The sequence below is a fragment of the Caretta caretta genome, chromosome 8, assembly GCF_965140235.1.
Source record: "Caretta caretta isolate rCarCar2 chromosome 8, rCarCar1.hap1, whole genome shotgun sequence".
Taxonomy (NCBI): domain Eukaryota; kingdom Metazoa; phylum Chordata; order Testudines; family Cheloniidae; genus Caretta; species Caretta caretta.
In genome coordinates this window covers 84,688,328-84,708,067 of record NC_134213.1, presented here as the reverse complement: position 1 = coordinate 84,708,067, position 19,740 = coordinate 84,688,328, and the positions used below count along the sequence as shown (strand labels likewise).

Genomic DNA, 19,740 nt, shown 5'->3' with positions numbered 1-19,740 from the left:
CTAAATGGACAGTTTCCAAATGGACATGGTTAAGTAAGTTGTGCCCCAAATTTGACCTGCCTTACATTCTTTGATACAGAATCTAACAAAGGTATCAGAAATGCAGTGGAAGAGGACAAAATGGGTACAGACAGCTATTGTTTTCAAGTATAAGCTGTAATGGAGAGGAACATGTGTCATATTACACTCACGCAAACACTTTTTCTTTCTCACACGTGTGCACACATGCTCTGTCTCTCTCAAGCAAGTGAAACATTGAGAAGGGATTCAAGCAATTTGTATGACTGATCTGTGAGTCATTCGTAGTTTAAAAATATCCTATACATTATTTATTTGTGTTGTGGAAGTGCTCAAATGCCCCAGCCACATTGTGCTGGGTGCTGCATATTCACATCGGAAGCCATGAAACATGACTGAAAAAGCCTACTATTTAAGAAGACAGTTCAGGGAGAGTGATACAATTAAATATATACATTTTTAAATTATGCATTATATATATTCTTTCAAAATAGTGAATAAAAATATCTGTTCTATCCCAACTGTCCCATATACAGACTGCCCTGTTTTTGGGCTTCTCAGAAGTGAGTGTTGAGATGAGGGTAATGGCCCTCCTAAAAAAAACCAAAAACCATATGTCAGGGTTTGCTTAGGTTTTTAGGATCTTCCATTTATAACCGATAATTACCTTAACAGAGAGCATTGCATGGAATTAATGACAGCCTAGGTTTAATGGCCCTTGGTTATGTCTCAGGCCATCAGCTTTTCCCATCTGGCCATCAATCCCACGGAAATGCCCTATATCTCCATTATTATTGCCTAGGTAGATGACAGTTCTGCTGCAACCAATGCCTTATTTCTTACAATGAGAGAATCTTACAGCTAATACTTTCTTTCTTCTCACTTTAGTTATCTGCAGTATTACCAAGACACTTTAAACAACTGGTACCCCAAATGATGAGGCTGTTGGCTGTAGATTTGCCTAGGACTACACCTTCAGGGTCCAAGACCCAGCTCCTCAAAGGTATTTAGGCACCTATCTGCTTCTTTAGGCACCCAAGTTCACCATTTAGGCACCAATGCCACCTAATCTTGTAGGTGCCTGATTCCCACCAGAATTTGCAAAGCTTCCCAAGCCTGATGCCACTCTGCAACTAATGAGCAGCTCAGAGCTGTAGCTCAAGCCAAAGCCTCAGAGGCCTCAAAGCAAATTCTCAAGCTAGGCTATGTCTACACTGTGGACCTTACAGAAGCACAGCTGTACTGCTATAGATGTGCCGCTGTAAGGTCTCCAGTCTAGCTGCTCTTTGCCAGCAGGAGAGCTCTCCTGCCGGCATAATTAAATGACCCCAACGATCACCGTTAGCTATGTTGGCAGGAGAGACTCTCCTGCCAACATAGTGCTGTCCACACCAACACTTTTGCCAGTGAAATTTATGTTGGTCAGGGCAATGTTTTTTTCCACACCCCTGATCGGCAAAAGTTTTACTGACAAAAGTGGTAGTGTAGACAAAGCCCTAGACAGGGGATCATCTGTCTCTCCAGCAAGGCCTGATCCCATAGGGGCAGCTCCTACCGGGGTTCAGGGCTTCTGCCCTGATGCCTCCCCCCCCCTTTGGGCTAAAACCTTTAGACCCCACCTCCCTGAAGAGCAGAAGCTCCTAGTCTCACCTCCCCTCTGCAGGGCAGAAGCCCTGAGCTCCCCCCTGCCCAGTAGGTGGAGGATGGGGGTGAGTGTGTGTGGGGGCCTCCGGGAGCCACACTTTAATTGTAAAAGAGCCACATGTGGCTTATGAGCCAGTTTGGCCACACCTGACATTATTGTGGGCAGGTTGTGGTGTTGGGTGGGAGAAGTTGTGTCTGGTGTGTGTGTGTGTATTTTGTTGAGTTTTTTTGTAACATGGTTCTCTATTACTAAAAAAAAAGTTTAATTAGCTAGTTTAGTAATAATTAATCGGCATTGGGTCCTTTCAATTGGTTGGGGATGGAAGGCCAGTGGTGGCTGCTATTTGTTATTGTGAGGGGGGCGGCCAGTTATATTGGTGGGGGGGGGTGGCCAGTGGCTGGCTTATATTGGGGGTGGAGGGGGTGGCGGCCAGTGGCTGGGTTATATTGGGAGTGAGGAGGGGGAAGTCCCGACTAAGAACTGATACTTGTCAGATCCTGCAGCAGAAGGGCCAAATGCAGGCCAGGTGAAGGGACAACACAGCATCCACACAAGAGATACCTGGGGCATAGGGACACATAGGGTGAGTGTGAGAGAGGTGCCAGGGAGAGACATTAACTGAGCTTGGCCTAGAAACCTGCAAGCATCAGTGTGCTTGGAATACTGACTGGACTGGAGAGGCATTAGGCCTGTAGAACCTTGTCTCTCAACTGTCCTGCCCCAGGAACCCAAACATTTACCGCTGTCGCTCACTATGAATTGTAACTGTTAAGCTTCCCTACTTAGAGTATCTGCAACCTTTGCCTTTCTTGCCAACCCTAGTAAAATACCCTTTCACTTGCCATGTGTCTGGGCGGTTATCGGAGCCCGCGAGGGCTAGTGCCTACAAGGCCTCGCTGCTGAAGCACTTTCAGGGCTCGCCTCCAAGTCATTGTACTGCTGGCACGCTCCTGGCACCTGAGGGGGTTGGTGTGCTCCAGCCCTAAGCAGCTATAATAATTACAGAACTGCCGAACATGAGCAGGGGGTGGAGAGAAAGAGCGATGGTTTAGACTGCTCAGGCACGGGCTACCTAAGCAGCTTCAGTACCTGCCTCCAGGAGAGTGTTCACTGCTGAGGTTCCCAGTTAGAGCGGGGCACTTATCTCAGGCACAAGGAGGGAGACCAGGTCAGCTGCTTAGGCACCTAAGCCTCTCTCCCTGCGACTCTTCTTGGTGTTTCACTCCTGGCTAGCTTAGGAGGTGCCCCATTCACCTGATTGGCTTCTGAAAATCCCTTCCTTAGGCACCTAACTCTCACCATGCATTGTATGGGGAGCCCAGGTGCTTTGCTGGGCACTGAGGATTCCACTGGGCAGGAGACCTCCTAGGAAGTAAACATCATAACACCGAGTGGAGCAATGCTTCAGTAACTTGGAGGTGCTGGGCCCCAGTCTATAACTGTGGTTTGGAGAGTACATGAAACTCCCAGTAAAGTCAATGGGAGTCGCTTGCAAGGAGCAGCTGCAAAAAATCAGGTCCCAAGTATTGCTCGGGAAGTAAGTGGGAAATCACTGACAGATTTTTCACAAAGGAAATAGTTTGGTGGAAGCAGGAGAGAGAGGGTATGTTAACAGATATGTCAACATTCATAAAAATATATGTGTTTAAAAAAAATAGGTTTTCATGGTTCCAATGGTTGTTGTCCTTGTTTCCTTGCAATTGATGGGTTCTTTGGCAGGCTTTCTAAAGAAACTAATAAGTTGTAGCTCAGTAGGCAAGAAACCAGCAGAAATTGTTTTAGGTGAAAATGCCTTGCTATGTGGATATTCAAAAGTATGTGAATTAACATTGGTGCTGACTACATTTCCTTTAACCTCATTAGCAGTTCATCTTGCTTTCCCATGCATGATGCTGGAGCAACTAGTTCACCTTTGTGCCTTCTGGTACGTAATTCATCAAAGTGGCAGACGAGTGCTTGAAGGAAAACGCATGTAAATACTCATTAGGAACCTGAGTCACAAAGGCATGAATATTTCTACCCGTATCATTAGGTCCCTCAGGATTTTAGTAATGCATTTGTGTGAATGAAAATGGACTTAGCTCTGTGTGAAAAATGAGACTATAACACCCATTGGAAATACCACTACACAAATTGTTTAATTTTTTTAGTAATTCCGTTGAAAAGATTGTTTTGGTTTTTTGTTAAGATTATCTTAATTAAAAAAAATCATTCCTCAGTGGCTGTTTCCACACACAAATCTTCATTAAGATGAAGCTGGATTGCAGTCAGTTATATGCTGTTTCAGTGGATATTACTTTCCAAGAATGGAAGAGGAAATAAGTAAATAAATAAACCCTCAATTGTTAGAAACCGAGGATGTCCCAAACTATCCTAACTCTGCTCCATATTAATGCCAGCTTCCGTCTTCCTTCCTAGCCTGTACCATGTCAAAGGTGTGCACCACAGAACATTGCTTTTATAACGTTTTTCATACGTACATGTCTCTGTATTAACTGTAATAATAATGTCACCACACTAACTTCTGCTCTTTTTGTGCAAGTACGTTAATAGGAATATAAGATTTATGTTTGGAGACCTGTGTAATAACCTGGATAATTGGCTGCCACAGGGCCAAATCTCATGGGGCGCTGAGAACTCCTGTGAGGCACTGAGGCCTAGATCCTCAAAGGTATTTCGGTGAGTTGGGTGCCTAAACACCTTGCAGTGTCTGGGCCTGAATTCACTTAGTGGTTTGCAGGATCAGGTTCTTACTTGAGGTGTGGATGCCTTTAGCACAGACGGGGGCAAACTATGGCCCGCGGGCCACATCCCGCTTGCAGGACCCTTTCCTCTGGCCCCTGAGCTCCTGCCAGGGAGCGGGGTCAGGACAGGCTTGCGGAGGAGCCAGCCCAACTCTCCGGCAGCCTGGTGAGCGGGGCGGAGGCTAGCCCCTGTCCCCTCCTCTTCTGCTCCCCTCCCTCCCTTGCAGTCACAGTTACCCCAGCGCCTGGGCAGCGTGGCTGCAGGTCTGGTCAGGCAGCACGGCTATAGCACCCTTGTGCTCCAGGGCAGCACGGTCAGGGAGTGGGGAGCAGGTGGAGTTCCGGGGGGGCGAGGAGCTGGGGGAGTTGCGGGGGCGGTCAAGGGGCTTGGGCCCTGCTGCTGGGGACAGAGGCAGAGCAAGCCAGGGCCCTCCTCCACCCCCAGCATGCTTGGCCCCTGTCCCCAGCAGCCAAGCCCAGACAAGCAGGGGAAATGCACAGGGAAAGGACTGAGCCCCCCTTTCCCCCACCTCACATGTAACGTGGGGCGGGGAGAGGGTTGGATAGGGGGCGGGGGCTCCAGGGGGAAGGTCAGGGAGTGGGGAGCAGGGGATATTGGAGAAGGGTGGGGGTCTCGGGAGTGGTCAGGAGCTGGGGAGCAGGGGCGATTGGATAGGGGATGGGTGTCGTGGGGGGATGGTCAGGGGCAGAGAGCAGGGGTGTTTGGGTAGGATGCAGGAGTCCCGGGGGGCAGTCAGGGGTGGGGAACAGGTGGGGGTTGGATGGGGGCAGGGGCCAGGCCACGCCTCACTGTTTGGGGACACATAGCCTCCCCCAGCCTTCCCTACCCAGCTCTCCATACAATTTCTATACCCCATGTGGCCCTAGGGCCAAAAATTTTGCCCACCCCTGCTTTAGCAGGTCGGAATATGTAAATAATAATAAAAGTGTCTGTGTGTGTTTGTGCACGTTGTAGGTGGCCATAAAGGAAGCTGTGAATTAGCCCAGCCACAATGCCACCTTTACTTACATTGAGTAGTATGTTGCTCCACAAATACAGTATATTCCTGATTATCCGAATAGCTTGGGGGAGATGGACATGGATTTTATTCGGATAATCAGGAGTTTGGTTAATTGAGAGGGCAGGAGCCATTCAGTAGCAGGATTTCCTCCCCTGCATCCGGGAGCTTGACGTTGTCATCCTTCTAGCAATGCCCCTCGGGGGTCTCTGCTCTGTTATCCAAACTTCCACATTATCTGAGTCCCTTTCTTGTCCCGCACCATGAGAGAGCTGCCCTCTGCAGCATGTGTCTCATGCTGAGGGACAAGGAAGGGATTCAGATGATGCAGGGTTTCAAATAATAGGATTTCAGATAAATGGGGATATACTATAGACCCATTAATTTTCAATGAGGCTACTCATTGTGAGAAAGGGTGGCAGAATCTGGCTCTGTACAGTTACAATTAAGACAATCTAGCTTTTATGGTCTGTGATCAAAAGTAACTGGCTGGTTATGGTAGACCTGGATAGATAAGACTATCTATTAGGGCACTGCTGGGGATGCAGGTAGTTTGGGTGCCTGGCTTGAGACGTGTAACTTTGACTTTGCAGTTCCTGGCATTCTAATCTTGGGGCAGCTTGTGCGGATGGTGGTGGGTTACAGTAACTCCTCGCTTAACGTTGTAGTTATGTTCCTGAAAAATGCAACTTTAAGTGAAACGATGTTAAACGAATCCAATTTTTCCATAAGATTTAATGTAAATGCGGGGGATTAGGTTCCAAGGAAATTTTGGGGCGGGCAGACAAAAGGCATTATATACTGTACTGTACTGTGGTTTGGAAGTGCCCCTGGCTTACCCCACACAGGCACAGCCCGCTGCAGGCAAGGACACTAGGAAGCACCTTCCCTGCAGTAGCAGTGGCAGTTTACCCGGAGAAGAACAGGCACCGACTTTGCCAGGGGATGCTCCAGGCCCGCCTCTTCCCACTCCCACTCCAACTCCTCTCCAGAGCACGCTGCATCCTCACTCCTTCCCTCCCCCCCCCCGAAAGTCCGAAGCACTGGGCGGTGGGGGAAGTGCTGGGAGGGAGGGGGAGGAGGCAGAGAAGAGGAACTTGTGCAATGCTCCCTTGTAAAGTCGCTGCTCTTCTACAAAATCTTACAAGTGGTGGACAGAGCAGGCAGCCTAACGACATTAGAAGGGAGCATTGCACAACTTTAAACGAGCATGTTCCCTAATTGAGCAGCAACGTAACTTTAAAACAATGTTAAGCGGGAGGACGTTAAGTGAGGAGTTACTGTATTTTGTTTTTTCACTTTACCATTTTTGAAAAGCACTGTTATGTCAGACCACTGATATGTGTCTGCAACCGTAACTCCATCTTAATAAGGGTTTTGAGAGGGATTTCCTTAGCTTGGTCATTGGACTGGGGAATGGAAGAGATAGGTAAGGGGGTAGGGGAGCTTTGTCACCCTGGCTTCCTGAAGCCTGCAGGAGGGGACCCTCACTAATCTATACCTTCTGTGAGTCTTGAGAGGGGAGCCTCTCTCTCGTACGCCTTATAAGATGCACAAGAGTATGGGAATCAACTGCTGGGAGAGGCATGTGGTCTGGTGAGGAATCTCAGGTTTGTGGGTCCATCATGAGCCCTAAGACCTATGGGGTGACTGTAAGGGAAAGGGGCTACAGGGAGCTTTGGGGAGAGTGGATTTATGCTCATGGCTTTTGGGGAGGGGGCTGCAAGGAGCAGTGAGGGCGAGGCAGGAGAGTTTAGCACTGCAGAGGGAAGGAAGGGGAAAGTACTTTCCCTGGCTTATGCAACAGATGAATCTCCTGTTGTTTACAGCAATGCGATTTCCTGCTGATGAACCACAGGTGGCTTGTTGGGTGAAAAAGGCAGTGAAGTGCTAATTCTAATGCTTCCTGCTTGACTTCTCCTCCTGCTCCTGAGTATCCCACTCCTCACCAGGATCCTGTGCTCCTGGCAGCACTCCTTCCCCCAAACATTTACGCCTCACCTAGTCCTCATTTCTCCCGTAGGCCCTGTTCTCCCCCTCATTAGCTCCAGCCAGAGACCTGTTGCCTCTCAGGTCTTCATGCACCTGTGTCCTCTCTCCTGCACTCCACCCCCTAGAAACCTCATGATTTGGAGGTACAGCCTGCCAGTCAAAGGAGGAGTCCAGGTGTGGAAGGTGCTCATGGGCAGCTTGCATGTAAGAGTCATTGTGGGGTGCACTAGCATCTTCACTGCCACCTCTACCTGAGGAACCTCCTGTTGTTCATCAGAGAGGAACCACAGAGCATGATCAGAGAATCTCTTGAGGTCCACGAAGTGGGAGTGGAGCTTGAGGGGCAAGGGGAGGAGATCAGTGGGGGCATTTCCCACTTCCTGCAGGAAGGGAGAAGCCCCCATCAAGTCTCCTCAGCCCCAGCTCAGGAAGCTGACCATGCTCTTTGCGTTCTCCCCCTTGCCTTCACAAACCTGTAATAGCATGTATGAGGGTCCTCAGCCCCTTTGCATGCCTTTTGAAAGGACAAAGTCTCATTTCTGTTGACAAACCTTCCAAGTCACGGAGTCATGTGGTGTGAGCTCTATCTGCATAAGGAAAGGGACTAGAGACTAGTTTGTTAAACACGGCCAGCTTAGGTCTTCAGCATTTGTTGTGATGAGCTGTGCACTGAGGTCACCAGAACTGATATTCCTCAGCAGTGTTACTGAAGACAATGTTAATTGCTCTGGTAATTTGAATTTAATCAACTGCATTTTGCTCCGGGGAACTAGATCTCAGCTAAGGGAATCCATGCAAGTCAGTTAACTTGCCTTTTTTGGTATAAAGTGGGAAACAGACAAATATCATTAGAATACGTCTGGACTTGTGCTTAACAGCTCTAGTTTAGGGTCTCATAGTTCAGGAACAAGTTGTCAGACTTGCTTCAGATTTTATAGAAAAAAAGAGCTAATTTACATGTTTTGAGAACAATATACATAGAAGGTCAGGCTGAAATCAGGTTTATAACAGAAACTCAGTTGCTCTCTTAACTATGAAGTAACGGCTGTCACTCTGTTAATGATTCAGTGCTTGGTTCATCTTCTCATGTACAGCTGTAAAATGTAACATTACAGTTAACAAAGTTATTATTTTATTAGTACAACTTACTGTAGGAAATTTTGCTATCATCATTCAAAATTTCTTCATTTTCTGAGACATTTCTAATGTCACTGCACTTGTAACAGTGACTGTTGGAGATACTGCTAGTTGATAATTTAGTACATAGAGAATTTGCATATCTCTTGCAAAAATTAGGTATAGTTACTTAATAGAATTTATTTACTGATTTCTAGAATACTCATTTCTGAGTACAGAATCTGAGACGTAGTACAAATTTTAAACAAAGTTTAAAACAAAACTGTGCCCAGTGCCTACAAGAACCAGAAGCTCTTACTAAGAGAACAGTGCAAAAGAACTAAAACCAGAAAGGAAGAGCTGGTGCCCAATAGACAGTACAATGTTGTGCTGACCTAAATAGAAAGACTTAGCTCTGAACCCTGGAAATCTGATGGATGTCCTCAGAGAGGATGATCCATAGACAAGGTCTCTGGTCAAAAATGTCCTTATCCCCAGAGGGGAACTTGGGATGGTGAGCGCAAACAATGCAAGTAACCTCAGTTTTCTTGGAGAGACAGAGGGATATGATAAAGTACTTCAGGCCAGCACTGTGCTCTTTGGAAATGTAGGGTCAAATCCAGCTCAGGCCAGCACAGCAAATGGAAGGAGACATGTAGGCTACTGCATTCTCCTTAATCAAGGAAAGACTATCTAGATCTCTTCAACAAATCGTGAATAATGCTGCAAGATATCATCATTCCACAGGAGCCTATTGAAGGGCCACATCATGAAACAGTCCTGTCGTCTTAGTTCAGTATATCATCACTGAGAACTCACTGCACCTTGCTGCACACTGCGTATTTGATTATCTTTAGCTTTCCTTCTTTCTTTTTCTTCATTCTCCTGTTAAACAATGGGATAAGATGTATTTACAGATTGATTATGATAATTTACACATCTTTTAATAACCTGGCTTATTTTCATGGAAGTTTGTGGTTTTCCGCTCTTCCGTTGCCTTGTAAACACACATTGTATAGATGTACTCCATCTCCTGTTACTGTGTATCTTTTGAAGATGACTTGACAGACAATCTAGAAAAAGTGCAAACCACTAGTTATCAGTGCGATTGTAAAATATGTGTATGCATTAAAGACAAAGAAATGTATTGATTAAGCACTACGATAATCTTGACAGTGATTTTGTTTAAAACGAGTGTACTTACATGCTGAACTGTTACCTGCATAACATTAATGCTGCAGATGACAATCCAAGGGAGACAATTTGCTGACATTTGGCACCAGAGAAACCTGATTAAAATATTATTTCCATTCACCAAAGCAATGTTTTAAGTAATAAAATCTGTTAGAATATGAAAATGTTAATAGAAAACATTTACCTACCCAGCAAGGTGTTTGGAAAGCACGCTGAGATCTTTGTACTAAAAGGTGCAATATATGAGTAAATTAATTAGTAATAATTATTTTATTGCCTAGTGGATGAAGAAGTGATTGCAGTTAATCTTGAAGGGTTTATTTCTTTGCAGCCTTTGAAAATGCACTGCAAGAGTTGTGCACTGGTAACCAGTTCTGGACACCTCTTGGGAAGCAAACAAGGCAACAGAATTGACCAGACTGAGTGTGTAATACGAATGAACGATGCACCCACTCGAGGTTATGGAAAAGATGTTGGAAACAAAACTAGCCTTCGAGTCATTGCACATTCTAGTATCCAGAGAATTCTGCGAAACCGGAATGAACTGTTAAATATGAGTCAAGGTACTGTGTTTATCTTCTGGGGTCCCAGCAGCTATATGAGAAGAGATGGAAAAGGTTTGGTTTATAATAATCTGCAATTGATGAATCAGATACTACCTCAATTAAAAGTATATATGGTTTCTCGGCACAAGATGCTTCAATTTGATGACCTCTTCAAACAGGAAACTGGCAAAGACAGGTGAGGAAGTTTATGTGGGTACATTTGGGGAAATTTCCATAGCTGAAGAATAATGGCATTTAAACTCATCAGCTTCAGATTAACTCAGAGGGAACTTCATGCCCCTTAAATGTGATTGTAATATGATTTTACGTGCTAAATAACACTTAGCCTTTGTAACTTAAATCAAAAATGTGCATCAAAATAATTTGTATTGAATATTTTTCCATTAACTTATAACACTAAAAACGTGTGTGTTGAATACAATCAAGCAAGGGAATTGCAGAAAGAAACAGCCAGGAGATGGACACTGCGTTTTACATCTCACTTTGGGGTAATAAACCTGAAAGCAGTTTTTTACTGGTTTTGAAAAATAAGAATTGATAGGTTTTACTTTCTTATGGAGGAAATGCTACTGTTTTGTGAATTATAATGGCTACTTATTGAATTTAAGCATTCTTCAACATTGCTGCTGTAAAGCTTCCTGTAAAACAAATACACACTTTTTTCATATATTAGGTGCTTCTGGACAGTTCATCTGCCATTTACAGCTGAGAAAAAAGAAATTGTTATGATAGATCTTTATGAGACCATCTGTAACGTATAGACTGATCTTTAAATGAAATTTTTAATAAGTGACCACTGCACGACTGGAGTGTTTTTGTGCATAATGTAGGTAAATGGGCTTTTAAGCCAAGGACATTCTCAAGAAAAATACATTTGTTTTTATTTTTATGAACTCATTATATTTGTACATATTAAATATGCAGCAGTAAAAATGGTACAAGGTCCCCACTTCAGTACAAACGAAGAGGTGAGTATACAGTGCAGTAAATCACTGTGAACAGTTTTCCCCACCTTGAAACTTACTACAGAGTCCAGTCCATACAGCTGGTTTTAGTACTGGGCAACCACAATGGATGTGTCCTGTCTTCCAGGCTGCAGGGCAGGGGCAAGGCAGAGTCACTCCATAGCAGATTATTGCTCCTGATTGGTTGAAGGAACCGTCTTTTGGTTCTGTGTTTGTACAGCACCTAGCAGAATGGGGGCATGGTCCATGACTGGGGTGCCTAGGCATTACTGCAACACAGATAATAAATAATAATGATAGGTAGCTGTCCCTACCCTTTAGAAGCCCACACTGTAAGGTAAAGGACCACTGCAACCAAGATACACTGTATCCTCTGGCCCCAGCCTACCTTGTGTATTGCCGGTATGAGCATAATGTAACTATGTCTAGGCCTACTTGTTAAAGATCCTCTCTCGGTTCGAAGTGGTGGCAGGGCCTCTCTTCATTCACTGTAATTGCAGAGGGAAACAACAGCTGGGGGAGGTGATCTACCAGCACAGAAAAAACTCTTCCCTCTCTTAGTTTGCTCAGCCAGAGCGGAGAAGAAGGGGAAGCTGACAATCCCCAGGGAATTGATCATTTAATACTTTTTTTGGAGGGTGTATGGAATTAGCTGCATCCCCAGTATACAGCGGAGTGAAACTTAACAGTAAGTATAATGAGGCTTCACTGTGGGCTAGATGGGGTATTTAGGCTCAGGCTCTGCCTATAGGGCAGTGCAGTGCTGTATTCTCCCAGTCACAATACTTCCCTTGGCCCCCTCTTGCTCTAGAGAAGGTAAGATGCAGCACCCCTTTTTGAGAGGCAGGCTACTTCCTGCCCTGCTATCTGGCCAGCTCTGCTGGCTACACATGTGGGAGGGTGGAATCATGCCTCCTCACTTGCAGTGGGGATATCAGGCACACAGCAGGGATCTGAGCAGGCTCTGTGTGTGCACAGAGTGAGGGCTTTTTACACCTCTGCAGTCACATCTGCTCAGAGCATGGTCTTGTCCTGTAGGACAAGTGAAAACCTGAAGGAATTTTGTCCTTTAATTACCCTATAGCTGAGTTTATTGTGAGCCCAGTTCCGGGCACCTTCCGCTCCCAGTGGGAACCAAGGGCACTGGGATCCTTGTAGCATTTGGTCTTACAAACAAGTTCTGTTGGTAATAAGAAGACGCGCATGCTCCTGTAGAAGAAATGCTCCTTTAGAGGACACTTTTGACCTACTTGAAGGACTAAGAAGATTAAAACAAGAGATGAAAATAAATGAAAAGGCAGCACAAACGAAGGAGGAAGGAATATGAAAGGAAACATAGGCAGGAAGGAATTTGTAGAGAAAAAGACAATTACAGAGCTGTGGTTGCAGGAACAGAAAACTGTGTAACCCAGAATCTTCTCTACTCAGTGTGCTTTTTTTTTTCCTATTGAGTACTACTGAGTTATTGACTGCAAAAAACAAAGGGGGAGAAATCTGATTGCAAGGAACCAATAATCAAGCCATCCATTTCTGTCTTTAGTATTATGAGAAAAAGGATAATTGGATGTATTGTGATTTATAAAAAAAGGTCTGATTTTTAAAACTGAAGGAGAACCTTCAGAAAATGTCATCAATGAAATAGTATGGCAAATGACAGAGGCTGCAGAGCAATATACTTTGATATTACAAAGTAACTGTACTTGAAAATAACTTTGTAATTGAATAAAGGGTACATTAAGAAAATATGATTCAGAACCAATATTACAGTAATTAGATAAAGGAAGCATAAATGAAATAACTTCAGGAAGAGTATTTCCACAGAGATTATAAATGAGATTTTGGTGGAGCAGAAAGGCCTTTAATTGTAATTTAGTGTGCACTACAGAATTATCAGCACAATGTGTTAGTTCATCATAAAAAAGAATATCTGATAATTCCCCCTAATAAGCACATGACAGCTCTTCGTATTCTTTCATTACAGCTGATTAGGAGTAAAAACAGTAGATATTCTTTTGTAGGACTCTTGTTAAAATCTTTTATGAAAAGGCAAGACAATGTAACCCTGTTTCTATACTGTAATACTGCAGAGGTGGCATTTAGAGAGATGGAAACATTAACAGTGGTCCTTGAACAGGTTTTCAGATTTAAATTCTTCATGCTCGTTGATTGTCTTGTGTTTAAAGTTTGTTTAAATTCCTTTATTTTTCCTATTTATTGAAACCTTGAGAGTTACAGTAACTAACAAAATAATTGCCTAACTGAAAAGGGCCAGACCCTTCTGACAGATGCCCTGGGTTTTCTGGGCTGTGCAAACCCTAGACGTTGGGGGAATCTTATCTGTTGAGAACAATCTATTCCCCCCCAAATCTCTCACTTCTGTGGCATGCAAACAAATTCTCCTCCATGGGTCCTTATCCCTTCCCCCTCCACCTTTGAGCTGGAAAATTATTATTTGTATTGCAATAGTGCCTACAGACCCCAACTGAGATTAGGGCCCCATTGTGCTAGGTGCTGCATATACACACAGTGAGAAACCAGTCCCTGCCCCAAAGAGCTTACACTGTAAATAGACATGGCAGAACATAGGGTAGGAAAAAGGAAGTATTACTATCTCCATTTTACAGATGTGGACCCAAGGCACAGAGAAATTAAAGGTCAGATTGAGGCTGCTGTCTTTACTGTTCTCCCATAGCGGACAGGTCCATTCCTGAGGTGAGTCAAGTAGACTAATTTATGCTAGCCATTAGTCTCCTCATCAGTAGTAAGGGGTGGAGATTAATAGATGGCATACATGGTTCCTTGGAAGCCTCAGTAATGAACCTGAAAGTCACATAAACACCCAAGAGTGGAATCAGGTATGCCCCTTTTAAAGACTGTCCCCAGTTTACAGATGTTCAGTTAGCCAGAAAGGAGCCAGGCACAGGATATCTGGGTTAGGATATCTGGGTTACTCCTCAAATGGAATCCCACATTGTTGTTCAGAGATGCCAGATGCCATTAATGACACTCAGGCTAGGTGGAGTCAGAGTCTCTGATCTTGTGCAAGAGGTGTCATGTTATGGCTAATGGAATTTGTGTGGGGGGGTGGAGGGTGAGAAAACCTGGATTTGTGCTGGAAATGGCCCACCTGATGATCACTTTAGATAAGCTATTACCAGCAGGACAGTGGGGTGGGAGGAGGTATTGTTTCATATTCTCTGTGTGTATATAAAGTCTTCTGCAGTTTCCACGGTATGCATCCGATGAAGTGAGCTGTAGCTCACGAAAGCTCATGCTCAAATAAATTGGTTAGTCTCTAAGGTGCCACAAGTACTCCTGTTCTTTTTGCGAATACAGACTAACACGGCTGTTCCTCTGAAACAAATGGCTTTAGTCATTGAAGAAAGGAGACTCCCTGCTAAGAATCACAATTAGAATTCTCAGGTATGGAACACAGAGTAGCTGAGGCACCTCCACAGACCAGCACTTGCAAAAGCTCGTTTTGGCTGGATTGAGCTCTTGGGATCAAATCCTGGTCCCACTGAAATTCTGTGTATATCTACACAGCTCTCGGCAGTGAGTCTCTGGGGTCCACAGAGCTGGGCTAGCGCTAAAAATTGCTGTGCAGAAAGTGCTTTGAAATTGCTTGGGTGGGAACGTGCTCGAGTCCCGTAGCCACAACTTCAAAGCCCTGTCTACACAGCTATTTTTAGAGCACTAGTGCAAGCCCCGAGCTGGGAGGCTTTGCTGCCACAGGCTATGTAGACATACACAATGGGACCAGCATTAGGCTCTAAATGGCATCCTGTGTCGCCATGCAGTTGGGTGATGGTTTCCCTTAAGCAATTATCGATACAGGGCATTTTTCTGGTAGTTAACTAGTATCCGAATATAAACACAGGCTTGGAGGCTGCAGTTGCCTAAGGTAAATGTCACAAAAACATTAATATTTCTTTGCCCAAAATTAATGACAGCAAAAGAGGTGTTGATTGCCCAGTTTTCATAACCTTTCACAAAAATGGAGAAAACTGCCCAGAAATTACTTTAGATGTTTCAAGAATTATTTGTCACCCTGGAAACTTAATTATGTTTTTACTTTTAGGAAGATATCCAACACTTGGCTTAGCACAGGATGGTTCACGATGACTATCGCATTAGAACTCTGTGACAGGATAAATGTTTATGGCATGGTGCCACCAGATTTCTGCAGGTAAGATGTATTTTGGAAGCATTATTTGCTAACCAGGCTGAACATTGGAGATAAATATTGAAATCTTTAATTTTGTTTCCAAGAAACATGTCTACGGTCCTCTAGAAGCAATTAATTAACATGTCCCAGGATCTGGTTCAAGAAACAACAAACAGCATTTAATTCTGTTATATAAAATATTAAATGTTTTTGTTCATACAGTGGAAGAATTAATCCATCTTGTTGGTGTCTTTTAGCCTTTGAATATTTATCAGCTAAAACTAATGCAATAATTGGCATGAAATTAATCTGGAAAATATTAGTTTCAATCTTCCTCTGAAGGGATTTTTCATTATAGAAGGAGGGAAGCTCTGACAGTTTGACTAGTTTCTAAACTGAACTATTTATGAAACCAAAATTAAGATCCCAGTTCCCCTGACATGTAAGCCCTACACATCTGGAAAACTGGCTACCTATATTACCCCCACAAAATCTGAATTTGCACATGTAAAATGGATGGTTAATCTTGCTATTAGCTATCTTGTGAATGCAAATTTCGTTTGCAGGTGAAAGACACAGCACTCAGACTTTTGCCAGTGAAACTGGCTAGTGTTAGAAAGTTTGGTAACAGGTGTAAGTTCAATGAGAGGTAACTTGCTACAAAAATTGATATTGAGCCATTTCACAAGTACAGTTTATTTTTGGCCACATTCAGTGCTCATATGCAACAAGGGGAAGGGATTCAGTACAACTTTTCATCGCTCACTCCCCATTTGAACTAGTGGGTACTTCATAGAATTTTCTGCTGCAAACTCACTGACTTCACTGAAGTCTAGTTTATCAGTAAAATGACTTTCAGTGGCAAGGAAAGCAAGATTACAGAGATGGGTTGGCTCATTGTATCATGGAGGTAGAGTTTCTTTTGTTTTAATTCTTTTGAGCATTAAAAATGACCATTCATGACCTTGCATTTGTGCTGACCATGAAGAAGTAGCAGCTTATTGACAGGATCTTTACCATAGGCAATGTCAACACCAAATTGTACGTGGTGAGAATCTTTATGTATTTCTAACAGAACATTAGTGACTGTAACTTGAGCTGTTGCTACCAGAGCTCCCAAATTTCACAAGGAGCTCTTCAAGGAAGGCATCAGATGAGATGAGATACTACGGATATCAGACATAAACAACTTCCATTGCACTCCGCCTACTTGAGTTTCCTGCCAATTCAATTGGATAAGACCTTCTTCACTTCCTACTCTAAAACTGTAAAGTTCCTGGCACCATTATGATGGCTGCCAGGTCCTAACCCAGAAGTGGTTGCATTCTGGTGGTAAGTGAAGCGATCCCTATGAATTTATAAGTCATAAATCTGTGTACCACTTTAATTCAGTGTAAAGTAAGACAACCCCTTTGAGGTTTGTTTGTTGGGGTCCATGCATGTAGATGGGAAAAAAGAAGGGCAATCCCTGGTCCAGAGAGCTTAACATCTTCACTATGACTGTGTGTAAAATGTTCCTAAGAATCAGTGTACTGTAACAAAGTGGCATAATATTAAATTATAAGACACTATAATATTTACTACTGTTTATATAAGAACACAAGAATGGCCATATTGTGTCAGACCAATGGCCCATCTATCCAGTATCCAGTCTTCTGGCAGTGGCTGGTGCCAGATGCTTCAAAGGGAATAAACAGAACAGGGCAATTATCAAATGATTCAGTCCTGGCTTCTGGCAGTCAGAGGTTTAGGCACACCAAGAGCATGGGGTTATGTCCCTGACCATCATGGCTAATAGCCATTGATGGACCTATCGTCCATGAATTTATCTAATTCTTCTTTGAACCCAGTTATACTTTTGGTCTTCACAACATCCTCTGGCAATGAGTTCCACAGGTTGACTGTGCATATGTGAAGTAGTAGTTCCTTATGTTGGCTTTAAACCTACTGCTTATTAATTTCATTGGGTGACCTCTGGTTCTTGTATTATGGGAAGGGGTAGCTAACACTTCTCTATTCACATTCTCCACACCATTCATGATTTTATAGATCTCTGTCAGATCCCTCCTTAGCGCTCTCTTTTTTTTCAAGCTGAACAGTCCCAGTCTTTTTAATCTCTCCTCATATGGGATTCCATACCCCTAATCATTTTTGTTTCCTTACTTTTTCCAATTCTAATATATGTTTTTTGAGATGGGGTGACCAGAACTACACACAGTATTTGAGATATGAGCATACTGTGGATTTATACGGTGGCATTATGATATTTTCTGTCTTACTATCTATCCCTAGCCTAATGGTTCCTAACATTGTTAGCTTTTTTGACTGCTACTGCACACTGAGTGGATATTTTCAGAGAACCATCCACAATGACTCCAAGATCTCTTTCTTGAGTGGTAACAGCTAATTTAGACCCCATCATTTTGTATGTATAGTTGGGATTATGTTTTCCAGTGTGCATTACTTTTCATTTATCAACATTGAATGTCTTCTGCCATTATGTTGCCCAGTCACTTAGTTTTGTGAGATCCCTTTGTAACTCTTCACAGTCAGCTTTGGACTTAACTGTGTTGAGTAATTTTGTATTGTCTGGTTTCAGAGTGGTAGCCATGTTAGTCTGTATCAGCAGAAAGAACGACAAGTACTTGTGGCACCTTAGAGACTAACAAATTTATTTAAGCATAAGCTTTCATGAGCTAAAGCCTACTTTATCAGATGCATGCAGTGGAAAGTACAATAGGAAGATATATATAGATAGATATACAGAGAACATGAAAAAATGGGGGTTGCCATACCAACTCTTAACGAGACCAATCGATTAAGGTGGGCTATTATCAGCAGGAGAAAAAAAATGTGCAGTGATAATCAGGATGGCCCATTTCAAACAGTTGACAAGAAGGTGTGAGTAACAGTAGGGGGAAAATTAGCATGGGGAAATAGTTTTTAGTTAGTGTAATGACTCATCCACTCCCAGTCTTTATTCAAGCCTAAGTTAATGGTGTCCAGTTTGCAGATTAATTCCCGTTCTGCTGTTTCTGTTTGGAGTCTGTTTTTGAAGTTTTTTTGTTGAAGAATTGTGACTTTTAGGTCTGTAATGGAGTGTCCAGGGAAGTTGAAGTGTTCTCTGACTGGTCTTTGAATGTTTTAATTCTTGACGTCTGATTTGTGTCCATTTATTCTTTTGCGTAGAGACTGTCCGGTCTGGTCAATGTACATGGCAGAAGGGCATTGCTGGCACATGATGGCATAGATCACATTGGTGGATGTGCAGGTGAACGAGCCTCTGATAGTGTGGCTGATGTGATTAGGCCCTATGGTGGTGTCCCTTGAATAGATACGTGGACAGAGTTGGCAACGGGCTTTGTTGCAAAGATAGGTTCCTGGGTTAGTGTTTTTGTTGGGTGGTGTGTGGTTGCTAGTGAGTATTTGCTTCAGGTTGGGGGGTTGTCTGTAAGCGAGGACTGGCCTCCCAAGATCTGTGAGATTGAGAGATCGTCCTTTAGGATAGGTTGTAGATCCTTGACGATGCGTTGGAGAGGTTTTAGTTGGGGGGCTGAAGGTGAGGGCTAGTGGCATTCTGTTATTTTCTTTGTTGGGCCTGTCCTGTAGTAGGTGACTTCTGGGTCCTCTTCTGGCTCTGTCAATGTGTTTCTCCACTTCAGCAGGTGGGTATTGTAGTTCTAAGAACGTTTGATAGAGATCTTGTAGGTGTTTGTCTCTGTCTGAGGGGTTGGAGTAAATGTGGTTGTATCTTAGAGCTTGGCTGTAGACAATGGACCATGTGGTGTGGTCTGGATGAAAGCTGGAGGCATGTAGGTAAGTATAGCAGTCAGTAGGTTTCCAGTATAGGGTGGTGTTTATGTGACCATCGCTTATTAGCACTGCAGTGTCCGGGAAGTGGATCTCTTTTGTGGACTGGTCCAGGTTGAGGTTGATGGTGGGATGGAAATTGTTGAAATCATGGTGGAATTCCTCAAGAGCTTCTTTTCCATGGGTCCAGCTGATGAAGATGTCATCAACGTAGTGCAAGTAGAGTAGGGGCGTTAGAGGACGAGAGCTGAGGAAGCGTTGCTCTAAGTCAGCCATAAAAATGTTGGCATACTGTGTGGCCATGCTGGTACCCATAGCAGTACCGCTGACTTGAAGGTACACATTGTCCGCAAATGTGAAATAGTTGTGGGTGAGGACAAAGTCACAAAGTTCAGCCACCAGGTTTGCTGTGATATTACTGGGGATACTGTTCCTGATGGTTTGTCCATCTTTATGTGGAATGTTGGTGTAGAGGGCTTCTACATCCATAGTGGTCAGGATGG

General features: G+C 43.7%; 1 protein-coding gene across 2 annotated transcripts in view; it reads left to right on the top strand.

The window, feature by feature from the left end:
* Nucleotides 1–19,740, top strand: part of ST6GALNAC5 (ST6 N-acetylgalactosaminide alpha-2,6-sialyltransferase 5) — an 89,558-nt gene that overhangs the window by 59,789 nt on the left and 10,029 nt on the right. For both annotated transcript variants that reach the window (XM_048861288.2, XM_048861289.2), the window contains 2 exons: nt 10,060–10,469; nt 15,341–15,448. In XM_048861288.2, coding sequence (XP_048717245.1) covers nt 10,060–10,469; nt 15,341–15,448 — 518 coding nt within the window. The remainder of the gene's footprint in view (nt 1–10,059; nt 10,470–15,340; nt 15,449–19,740) is intronic.